The 11,864-nt window shown below is 42.5% G+C and overlaps 1 protein-coding gene across 4 annotated transcripts in view; it reads left to right on the top strand.

The window, feature by feature from the left end:
* ILDR1 (immunoglobulin like domain containing receptor 1) overlaps positions 1 to 11,864 on the top strand; it is a 73,244-nt gene that overhangs the window by 7,244 nt on the left and 54,136 nt on the right. For all 4 annotated transcript variants that reach the window (XM_082394930.1, XM_082394927.1, XM_082394929.1 and 1 more), the window contains exon 2: positions 11,373 to 11,543. In XM_082394930.1, coding sequence (XP_082251056.1) covers positions 11,373 to 11,543 — 171 coding nt within the window. The remainder of the gene's footprint in view (positions 1 to 11,372; positions 11,544 to 11,864) is intronic.

Here is an 11,864-nt window from a genome sequence, read left to right as displayed (position 1 = left end):
TATTGAGCTGCTTGAACTGTTTATATATTTTGGAGATTAATCCTTTGTCCATTGATTCGTTTGCAAATATTTTCTCCCACTCTGAGGGTTGTCTTTTCATCTTGTTTATAGTTTCCTTTGCTGTGCAAAAGCTTTTAAGTTTCATTAGGTCCCATTTGTTTATTTTTGTTTTTATTTCCATTACTCTAGGAGGTGGGTCAAAAAAGATCTTGCTGTGATTTATGTCAAAGAGTGTTCCGCCTATGTTTTCCTCGAAGAGTTTTATAGTGTCTGGTCTTACATTTAGGTCTTTAATCCATTTTGAGTTTATTTTTGTGTATGGTGTTAGGGAGTGTTCTAATTTCATTCTTTTACATATAGCTGTCCAGTTTTCCCAGCACCACTTATTGAAGAGACTGTCTTTTCTCCATTGTATATCCTTGCCTCCTTTGTCATAGATTAGTTGACCATAGGTGCGTGGGTTTATCTCTGGGCTTTCAATCCTGTTCCATTGATCTATGTTTCTGTTTTTGTGCCAGTACCATATTGTCTTGATTACTGTAGCTTTGTAGTATAGTCTGAAGTCAGAGAGTCTGATTCCTCCAGCTCCATTTTTTTCCCTGAAGACTGCTTTGGCTATTCAGGGTCTTTTGTGTCTCCATACAAATTTTAAGATTTTTTGTTCCAGTTCTGTAAAAAATGCCACTGGTAATTTGATAGGGATTGCATTGAATCTGTAGATTGCTTTGGGCAGTATAGTCATTTTCACACTATTGATTCTTCCAATCCAAGAACATGGTATATCTTTCCTTCTGTTTGTGTCATCTTTGATTTCTTTCATCAATGTCTTATAGTTTTCTACATACAGGTCTTTTGTCTCCTTAGGTAGGTTTATTCCTAGGTATTTTATTCTTTTTGTTGCAATGGTGAATGGGATTGTTTCCTTAATTTCTCTTTCTGATCTTTTGTTGTTAGTGTATAGGAATGCAAGAGATTTCTGTGCATTAATTTTGTATCCTGCAACTTTACCAAATTCTTTGATTAGCTCTAGTAGTTTTCTGGTGGCTAAAGGGTATATTCTTAAAGTAAGCAAATTGCTAAGTGGACAGAGACTTCAGAAAGTGGAGCTCCAGGTGTTCATGAACCAACCATGCAGTGTGAGTAGCCAGGATACTGAGGTGGTCAAATAATACAGACTGCTGTATTTGCCTGGCATTCGTTAAGTGGAAGCCTTCCTGCGTGACACATTTTAGAAGCAAAGAATGCTGAACACGGAAAAATCCTAAGTTCAGGAAGAAATACAGTTTACATTGTGACATATACACACATATATGAGATTTATAAAATAAGAACAAAAGGTATACACACACACACACACACACACACACACACACACACACAACCAGTTACTATGTTGATAAAAGAATAACAAATTAACATTAAATATTACTTTAATAACATTTAAATTCATAGAAAGTAATCCCCAAATTAACAGTATTAAATAGAAAAATCCAGTAAGTTGATTTTCTCAAGACCCACTGCAAACTGAGGTATGAACTTTGGAAAACCCTGCATTAGAACGTATTCATTTTGGTCTGTCACCTTGTTCTCTTCTGTTTCTAAAGAAAAGTCAACCCAGCTCTCTGATTAGCATCCAAGTTTCTGCAGTTGCGAAGTGTGGGTCAGTAGAGAGATTATGTCAGATGTGGGTACTGGCTAGTTGGTGTGGCTTGGGGCCTCTGAGGTCAGGAAGTCCTGTGAAGTTACCACAGTCTTTATGTTTGGAGCTGTGGAGAGATGGGTTGTCAGAGGGTTTTGTGCGTGTGTAATTCTCCAAACTGTTTTTCCTTAAAAAGAAAGAAGTTTTTATCACACAAGTGAGATTTGCTTCTTAATACAGAGCCTTAAGTTAAGGCTAAAGTAAGTTCCTATAGCCCTTTGCATTATTGGCTAATAGCTCTGGTTACCTTCATCCAACCTCAAAGTTTATTCCTGGAATGAAAAGTTTAGATTCTGCCCCCTGCCCCCCCACTGCCAAATTCTAAAAGGTTGTGTGTTGTTTGTGCTTTTGTGAATATTTAAAAAGATCTTAGAGGGGTGTTAACTTATAGATACACGTAGCTATCAACTTATATTATTCTTTGGGAAATCAGACAGCTGACATCTAAGGGACAAGATTCTTAGAGAGCATCTAGACCAGGAGCTTTCCCTTGGTGGTGGGGGTGAAGGTTGGGATCATACTGAAGACCTAATGACATCTTGGTCCCTGATACAGTAGATAGTAAAAAGTAGAGCTTCTCAGGTGATGGATGGGGGACTGTCCACTCGACTCCTCCCTTGCCCCCCACCCCCCTGCCATGAGGCTCCCTGAAGTACCTCCCAGAACCCCAGTGCTCTGCGAACACAAGTAGAAATCACTCCCAGTCCTTGTCTTCCCCTCCCAGCCAGTTTTACAGATAAGGAAATCTGTGTCCCGGGAAGTCAGGCGTCTCAAGTTGACACAGTGGAGTTGGTTTGAGAGCTGGGACGACGGGAACCCTGGCATCCTCACTCAGTCCATTGCTCTTTCACCTATTTCATACCATGGAGCAGGTTTGTTTTGTCTAATTGAATCCTGGTAGAAATAGAAATTGACTACCTCCTGGATGTGTAACCAGATGTTAATCATTAAACCTCTTGCCTCAACAACAATGCAGTGGGATGAGATGCTGGGTAATTACTGTACTGTCTGCCTAAGTTTCTTTCAGCCTAATACTTTATTTCATTATTTGAAGTCCTTAGGGGAGAAATAAAATTGTGTGTTTTAAGAGTTAGGAAGACTCTGATCATGTCTTGTCTTTCTCCAGTCCTCGTTTCTGGATCTTCCAATCTACAAATCTTAGGGTAAGGTGAGGTCAGAGGAAAGCATTCTACACTTTCTTCATTTCCCAAACCCAGTTAATCACCATGTGCTATTGCTTAATCCCAGCATCTTAACCATCTCCTTGCCTCTAGGCTGCTACCTCTCTGCCTAGTTCCAACCATCCTCCACCCAGATGATGGGTTAACCTACCTGGATTAATCTTTCCCACCTTCACTTGAGTCCTCCAAGAACCTCTACTGGATCCCCATAGTTTATATGAGTGGATTAAAGCTCTTTGGAATTCAAGGCTCACTCATTATGGCCTCACTAACATGGGCAGCCTTGTCTCCACTGCTATGAGTATGCTCTTGTACCCCCTCTCCCCCCAACATACACCCTTCTTCCTTGCTTTTTGTCTGGCCATATTACAAATGGTTGACTTTAACCATTTGTTTTCTGTACTTTCAGAGCACTTAAAATTTGTTCCAAGCAGCTTAGCCTGTCTTGTATGAATTTATTTGTTTGTTTATTCAGCAAAGGTTTAATGCACACCATGTGCCAGACGTACTCTCAAACAAAAGCAGACACGGCTTTGGTCCCCATGGTGCTTATGGTCTAAAGGAAATACAAGCAAATGTAGAAATACAACTATGATAGGGACCATGAGAAAGAGATACAAGGCACCACAAGAGCATATAATAGATGGATTTTGCTCATTCAGGAGGCCCTTCCTGGAGAAATGATGCTTACACTGAGAGCTGAGGGGTGATCATCCCAAACAAATGAATAGTATGTGCAAGGCTGCTGGATAGGAGCTCAGTGAGAATGAGAGGTGGCAAGAATATCAGTGTGACTGAGAGGAGGAAGCCACCGGACGTGTGGTGGAAAGGAGGCCGGGGATAGGTAGGACCAGATATGCATGGCCTCATGGGTCATGGTAGAAGGCTTTGTATTTATCCTAAGAACAATGGACAGCTTTTGGAGATATTTAAGGAGAAAGAGTTGGGAGACGGGTGTGGAATCCACATGGAGGAAAACCAGAGTATGTGCAGGTACCAGTTAAGCTGAAGCAGTATGCAGGCTGGAAGTGATGGTAGCTTGTGCTAGGGTGATGGTGACGATGGAGAGACAGAGATTCCAGAAATACTTAGGAGACAAATAAACCCAATTTGATAATAGATTTTATATGGAGTGAGGAAGAAAGAGATGTCAAGGATGATTCCTAGTTTTCAGTCTTGTCCATTAACTGAGATGGGAAATAGGGAAGAAGCCCAAGTTTGTACAGAAGGAATAGGATTTAGATTTGGGGCCTGATTTAGATTCTGAAACAACCAAGAAGAGCTATGAGGAGGATTTGGACCCGTGTGTCCTCTTGGCTCTTATTGTACAGTAGTAGGATTTGTTATTCAAAGCTCTAGCAGTTTCTAAGCAATCCTATAAAGCTTAGCCATGACCAGAGGTACCTTGTTTATCTGTTTACTTATATATTGTTGACTTTCCCCAAGAGTATAAGTTCCAAGAGTACAGGGACCTTGTCTCTCTCATTAGCTACTTTACCCCCATCATCTGGAACAGCACCTGGCTCATAGTAGGTATTCAATAAATGAGTGAATGAGTGACCTCTGAAGGCCCAGGGCACACAGAAATTTGTCATTCTGGTGAGACTTCAATTTGCATGTGCTCTGAGATTAGCATGTGGGGACACAGATGAGTCACTGAGTCACAGACACTGAGCGTCTGACTTTGGGAAACCCCGAGCATCTGCCTCTCAACCAGGTCTTGTTGTCCTCTACCCCTAATAACCAAAGGATATCAAATTCAAACCACCTGAGGGGCTATTTTTTTCACCTAGTAGTTTATCAGAAAATTTTTAAAGATTGATATTTCCCCTGTTGGAAAGATTGTGGTGAAACATGGGAGTGTCACACACTGTTGATGGGAATATAAATTTCTTTCCTGAATTGTCTATTGAAATATAAAAGCCTTATCCCCTTTGACCCAGCAATCTCTCTTTGAGAAATACATCCTACTAGAATAAAAGCATGCATGTGAAGAGATACTTTATATAATATAAAGGTATTCATTTCAACAAATTATTTCAGCATTGTTTGTAATAGTGAAATATTAGAAACAACCTAAATGCCCATCATTAGAAAAATGGGTAAGTTATGGTTCATCCATGTAGCGAATTTTCATGCAGCCACTAAAAAAATTAGATCTATATATACTGAGATAGAATATAATGATATCTCATTAGTTTGAAGAAAAAACAAAGTTGCAGGTCAATGTACATAATATGATTAATTTTTTTTAAAAAAACGTGTAGGAAAAGATGTGGAGGGTAGACTCCGAATTATGGTGCCTCTGGAGAGTAGAGTTCATAGTGAGCAAGGATGAACTTTTTACTTTATACCCTTCTCTATTGTTTGAAGTTTCTTATTATTTATCTTATAAATAAAAAGGGAAGAAAGGGGTTTCTCTACAAAATGGTTAAAATAAATTTGTGAATGTCTCTTAAAGGGTTAAACCTCCACCATTAGGAAACTTATCCAGAAGGCAGGTGGTACAATGGAAACTGTAGGATTTGGGATTTTAGAGGTATACGCTTATGTCTAGTTTTGCTATTTACTAGCTGTGTGGCTTCAAACCAGTTACTTAATCTCCCTGAGGATTTTCCTCATCTATGAAATTGAGAGAAAAATAAGGCTGATCTCATGGGGGTTTGCCAAGGTTAAACTACATACTACATAATGAAGCCCCCAATACCATGCTGACCAACACTGAAGTGCTCAGTAGTTACCAGTTTCCCCCCCACGGTAGACATAGGCTTCTGCCACCCCAAGCCTAACAACTGTCGAGAAGCACCCCCAGACCTTTGTTAAACGTGCAATGCGTAGACATAATTCCTCCCCCGCCCCAACCTGCTTCTTTCTCCCCTTTTCTCCTCTCCTTGCTCTCTCCGTCCCTTACTTCTTGCCCATGCATTGCCAGGCCCTCTTCCCCTTGATTCCTCTTCTGTTTGCACTGTTACCTGAGGAAATGTAACAAATACTGATGGTAAATATACTTGGGGAGATAGCTTGCCCTGACATAAACTCTGATAGGATTAAACCTGTGTACTTTTTGTTAACCTGATTAGTGGAGCAGAGGTGCCTGGGTGCCTGAAAAACAGGAATCAAGACCTTCCATCGGAGGCACCATCAGGCCACTGCCCCTTGCCGGGAAAGACCTTGCTCTCCTCCCTGCCTGCCACTCCCTTCCAAGCAAGACCCTTCATGTGGGAAGGAGGGGAAATGCCATCCAGTCCCCTGAAAGTGATTCTTAGCTTAAAAGGAAAAAAACCTTTTGTACCTGTATCCCTATACTGTATGGATAATATGTTCTAGAAACTATAAAACATCTTGCCCACTCTGATACTACACAGGGAAGACAGGCTGAATAAATAAATGTGTAAAGATCTGCATCTATTTGGGAACACATGGCATTTAATTGTAAAGATACTCTTTTTTTCCATTGGTATATTTACCTTCCACTTCAACGCAGGATGGTAGTCCCCACTCTACGCAGCAGCATAGTCTTGGAAAGTACCTCATGGCGGGAAACAGAGAATCCCCTTCTCCTTCCCTCCTTCCCATGAGCTCTGCTATCTCATCTGAAGTTACCTTTCCACCCTTACAGATCTCCCTTCCTCTTTCACAGAGACTAACTGTGAATGGGTTTGCCAGGTAAGACGCAGCTTTAAAAGCTTTTAATGCACTAACTCATTTTGCAAAGAGAAGGCAGTAATGATAGCTTACATTTGTATCATTTTAATTCTTTCAAAATGCTTTTACATGCTGTTCTCACCCGATCTCTACCTCTTGAAGTGGGCAAGGTAAGAACAAATGATATAAATAATAGCTACTGTTTATTGAGTGTCTATTATGTGCCAGGTTCTTTGCTAAATGCTGGACATATTTATCTCATGTAACCCTCACTATTACCCTATCAGGCACATATTATCATCATCCCAATTTTGCATATATAGAAACAACTGTAGTTTGGAAATAACTTGTCAGGTCTTTTAGCTAGCAGGGGAGTGGAGGCAGAATTTGAACTCAGAAAATCAGTCTCCAGAATTAACGTTTTCAGGAGAAAATTATAGACACAACTAGACAATTAGATGGTGATGAACTGGGGAGAAGGAGATGCCACAGGATGAAGGGAATTTAAGAAGAGAAAGAAAATTTAAGAATTTGAAAACCTGTAGTACCGGGTTTAAAAGAGTAAGGATGCAACCAGGACACATATAAACAGAACACTTATCTTTTTGACTCTTCATATTTTCAGCCCAGATTCTGCTGCCCTTAGTCTCTTCTTGAAAACTTTACCTGCTTAGTAGTGTGCGTGCCCAGCGTGGTTAGTTTTACAGAGAAATTAGAGGCTAAAGGAAAAGATAGGCGGTTTCTGCCTTTGAAATGGTCTGTCTTGCTACTTCCTCTCTCTTCCTCCCAATCTGGAAATTCCTCCTGCTTTTTGAGAGTCCAGTGCCTGACTTCTACTTGGAAAGTCAGGCTTGCCTTCTTGGGAAAGATTGGATTTGGTGTGAGCAAGACCCAAGTTCAAATCCTGAGGCTGAGAGGGCCTGGTTTATTATAGTCTCTGAACTTTTGCCCACAGATATGAGCAGGGCTGACCCCACCCTAGGGAATTTTGTGAGAATTAGAGACAATGTATGTATATCACCTGGTACACAGTAGATGCTGAAATCCAGAGCAACAGCTGAGAAGAAGTGAGAAGGGTTTGCTGGTTGCTCGGTACTTTTTGCCCTGAGACTCTCCCCCACTCTCCATGTGAGGGTGGGCGAGGGGTGAAGGTCTGGGAGCTGTTCAGGATGCTGTAGGGCCAACAGACCCCTGGAGGGAGTGTGAGTGAGCTCATTATGGTCAGATATGTGGGAACCTGCTGTATTTCAAGGCTTGAAATTCACCTAAGGCATGAAATTAAAGAGAGGATAAAAGAGAAATACCAGGCAACAAAGCCAGTGCTGACGTTGGTAAAGGTGAGTCAAGTCACCCCACGTGTAGTTTGTCCATAACAAGAGCATTCATGGAAAAGAAGCTGAGTGAGCATTTGGTAATGAAGGTGATCACCCTTGTCCCCATTCTTCTGCCTCAGGGTGTCAGATTCAGCCATCTTCAAAGCTACCCCAGAGCAACTTCTGGCTCCAACCAAATACCCTCTCTGACTCCCAGCAAACCTGCACTACCCCCCTGCAGATATTCCACCTCTATACAAATAATGTTGACTGGAGTCCTTTGAATAAACTGTCATTTGTATTGAATTACCATTCAGCAAAATAAAGAATATGTAGTTTATTAATCACGGTATTAGAGTTAACTGCTGCCCATTGTATATTAATTATTGCTCTTGTAGCCTGGCCCCATGCTCTGATTATTTGCAAGCTATTGAATACCAAACATCTTCCTTTATTTAAAGAATAGCCAGGTAGAGTGGCAAGAGACTGCTCAGGGGCAGAATCTTGGCTCCAACCCCCTTAGAAAATGAATGACCACAGACAAGCCACTTGCCTTATCCAATCCTAGATTTGCTGTGTATGCACCGGCACAACTTGTTTCCTCCCAGGGCTCATATTTAGGGAATAAAAGAAAATATTTGAAAGTGCTTTGTGAACCTAAGATTTTGTTTACACCACAAATCAATGTTTTTCTCTCTATTCCAATCCATGCATGTTACTGAACAAAATAAGCTAGTGTTGACAGTGCCATCCTATTCATTGTCAAATCTTACCTGTAGCTGCTTCTGGTATTCAGTTAAAGCTGTGTTGGGTAAAAGCTCCAAGGTCTACTTCAGGTCAGTTCTGGAAAAAAACAAAGAGGTGGTGAAGGTGGAGAAGCAAAAATAAAAAATCAGATTATGAAATAATCCTCATTAGGCTGGAGATACTAGTCATTAGCTCTTCCATTCTGATTGGACTGATTTCCAGGAATCCTACAGCTAATAGAGACAGCAGCTATTTCCCCCAAACTCCTCAAGGCTTAGTTTCAAAATGATGTTCTTTTTCCATTCACAACTAAATAAGGAAGTCATCCATCTTCCTAAAAACATCTCTTTCACCTTATTACTCTTCTTCAGGAAAGCCTTCAGTGATTATCCATTAACTGGAAATAGACTCTGGAGTGCAATTTACACTCCACCCCATCTCCCCACTTCCTACTCCCCACCACCAGCTCACCTTATTTATCCTCTGTCTATAAAGCCAGAGGCACCAGCTGGGTTGGTTCCCTCCAGGTTCTCCAAGGAACTGCCCCTTCCTGATAAGGGCCTTTGCTCACTCCTTTCTTCCATCCTGACACAGTGCGTCTCTCTGCCCTCTCCCTATTTTTCACGTATCGTCTTAATCCTACTTGGGTTTTAGGGTCTAGCTTAAATCTCTTCCTTCTGTGATGCTTCCCACCCACAGGTCTCCCCCACACTGCTGCAGACCCTCTCTCTAGCATGGCTGTCACTGGCACATCCTCATTACAGCCCAGCCCTGGAGATGGCTCAGGTCATTTCTGGGGACCAGAGCCTGTCCCAAGCAACATTCTGCTACCTCTCTGTGGACATGAGAAAAGTGGCTGCTGGTGGCTGTCTTATGAGGGTTGTGTCCAGAAGGCGAGGCAGGACCCAGAACCATGTGTCTCTGGCCATTGAGCCAGGCCCACCCAGCTGCTCTATAACGGGGGTGACTGTATTTATTTTGTTTATGGGAGTAACAGTCAAAATGAAGGTAGCTCTACCTGAGAACTCTATTGGAGGGACTCCCAGCTTGAACCCCTTTCTCCTTGGCCCTCATAATTAGGGAAAAAAGGAAAAAGACTCATACAGTGTCACTAACATGGCAGCATATATGCCAGCACCTTGCCAGGTACCATGCCAAGTGCCAGGAGTGGGTTATCTCATTGCATTCTTGCAAGGACCTGATTAGGTTAGTACTGTTATAATCTCCATTCATAGCTGAGGAAACACAAGCTCAGAGAGAGTAAATAACTTGTCCAATGTCCAAGTGAGTAGTACAGTTTGATTTGAACCCAGTTGTATCTGAGTCCAAAGCCTGGGTTTACTTTAGCTAGTCTACACCAGTGGTTCTCAAAGTATGGTACCCATCAAAGTAGTATCAGCATCTCCTGGAAATTTGTTAGAAATAGAAGTTCTTGGATCCCACCCAAGTCCTACTGAATTAGAAACTCCTGCTGACAGTGATCTGGGCTGTCACGAGTCCTCCTGGTGGTATATGCTCAAGTTTGAATACTACTGCTCTACACTAAACCTCCTATGAGAAAGCCCCTATAACTTGGCCTAAAATCCATATTGACATAGGAACATTTGAAGATGCTGGTTACGTGTGGACTTCTGACCATGTCAAAGTCCCACCTGACATTTCTGTGCCACCTGGTTCCTCGTCAACACAGACTTGGAGCTTTCAGTATATCCGTAGATTTGGAGGGTAAGGGGAGAAAGTTTTTAAAAAGTAAAAAGAAAAATTGTTAGTTCCTTCAAGTCTTTCGTGATAAAATTTGTCACAGTCTGATCATTTTTGTTTTATTTTCTTTATGCTTATGTCAACCAGTTGAACTGCCAATTTTCACTGGTCATCCATTCCATCATTTATTCAACAAACATTTGTTGGGTGCCAAGGAGGTGACAGGCACAGTATGAGGCTCTTGTATTTGAACAATGAGTCAGAGGCAAACCCAGTCGGCCTTCTCAGAGCCTACGGTAGACAGGCCATCCCCAGAAGTGTGAAATGCTCTGCCTGGGGGTAGGATGAGGCACTCTGGGAAAACAGAGGAAGGCCCCTCTCCCAGACTTGCAGTCAGAGGAGGCTTCTTGAGGAGGTAAGGGTGCAGCTGAAGACCTAAGAAATAAGTGGTACTTAGCCTGGGGAAGGGAGTGGAGTGGCAGCTGGTGATGTGGAAGAGTGCTCCAGCCAAGAGACGTACATGTGGGAGGATCTGGGGAAGACAGCACTCCTAGCGCGGGGAGGACTGAGGCAAGTCCAGAGTGGCTGAAGCCCCGAGTGGGGGTGGGCACGAAGGGAGATGAGGCCCCAGAGAAAGGCTGAAGGCAGACGTGACTGGCCTCCTAGGCCAGGGTACAGAGGTTGAACTTTATCCTTAGGGAAAAGGGAAAACATTTTAAGAAGAGAAGCGACATGAAAAATTATATATATTAGCAGAGTCACTCCAGTACATACATGGCCTTCTTTTAATATCGTTTCTTTATCATTGTTGGATGTGTTATCGCTCCCTGTGGACTGGGAGCGACTTGAGAGTCATGGTTTTTGCTCTTTTTCTCCTCCGTCTCCTCCAGGGTGTCTGTGCAGTTTCCGTCCCAACCCTGCCCTGGCTAAGTAAGAACACAGGCAGCTTGTGAGCTGCTCCCAGCCAGTCAGGCGGTGTGTTTGCTTGCGTGCAATGCTTTTATTGCCCCATGAATAGAAGTAGGTCACCCCTTAGAGACCTACCTAAGGTCTGCCTTCAGCATTGTCTCCCACTCTTGGCCGCAGGGTGTGTGTCCTTGCTGGTGACAGTCCAGCACACGGAGCGCTACGTCACCCTGTTTGCCTCCGTCGTTCTCAAATGTGACTACACCACCTCTGCCCAGCTCCAGGATGTGGTGGTGACCTGGCGCTTCAAGTCCTTCTGCAAGGACCCCATCTTTGATTACTACTCTGCATGTGAGTGCCCTCCTCCCTACCCCCTGCTCTCCCGGAGCCCTTCTGTGAAGTACCGCCATTAGGGTGTAGGAATTATTTAGGATCACAAATCCTTATAGTGAGAAGAAGCCAGAAAGATCACTTAATACTGTCCCCTCATTTTATAGATAAACGGAGGCCAGGTAGATGAAATAACTTATTCAGGGTCACATAATATTTATTTATTTTAAAATTTATGTCCCGCCTTGTTCTAAAATAAATTAAGGCAGCTTAGACATTAAGTAAAAGGCAGAGCAAGTCGTGACTCCTAGTTCATTCCTGGTTGCCCACCCATGCGCTAAG

This window comes from Balaenoptera borealis (assembly GCF_965194805.1).
Source record: "Balaenoptera borealis genome assembly, chromosome: 5".
Classification (NCBI taxonomy): domain Eukaryota; kingdom Metazoa; phylum Chordata; class Mammalia; order Artiodactyla; family Balaenopteridae; genus Balaenoptera; species Balaenoptera borealis.
Note: the sequence above shows the minus strand (reverse complement) of the source record. Positions and strands in the feature narration are given on the sequence as shown.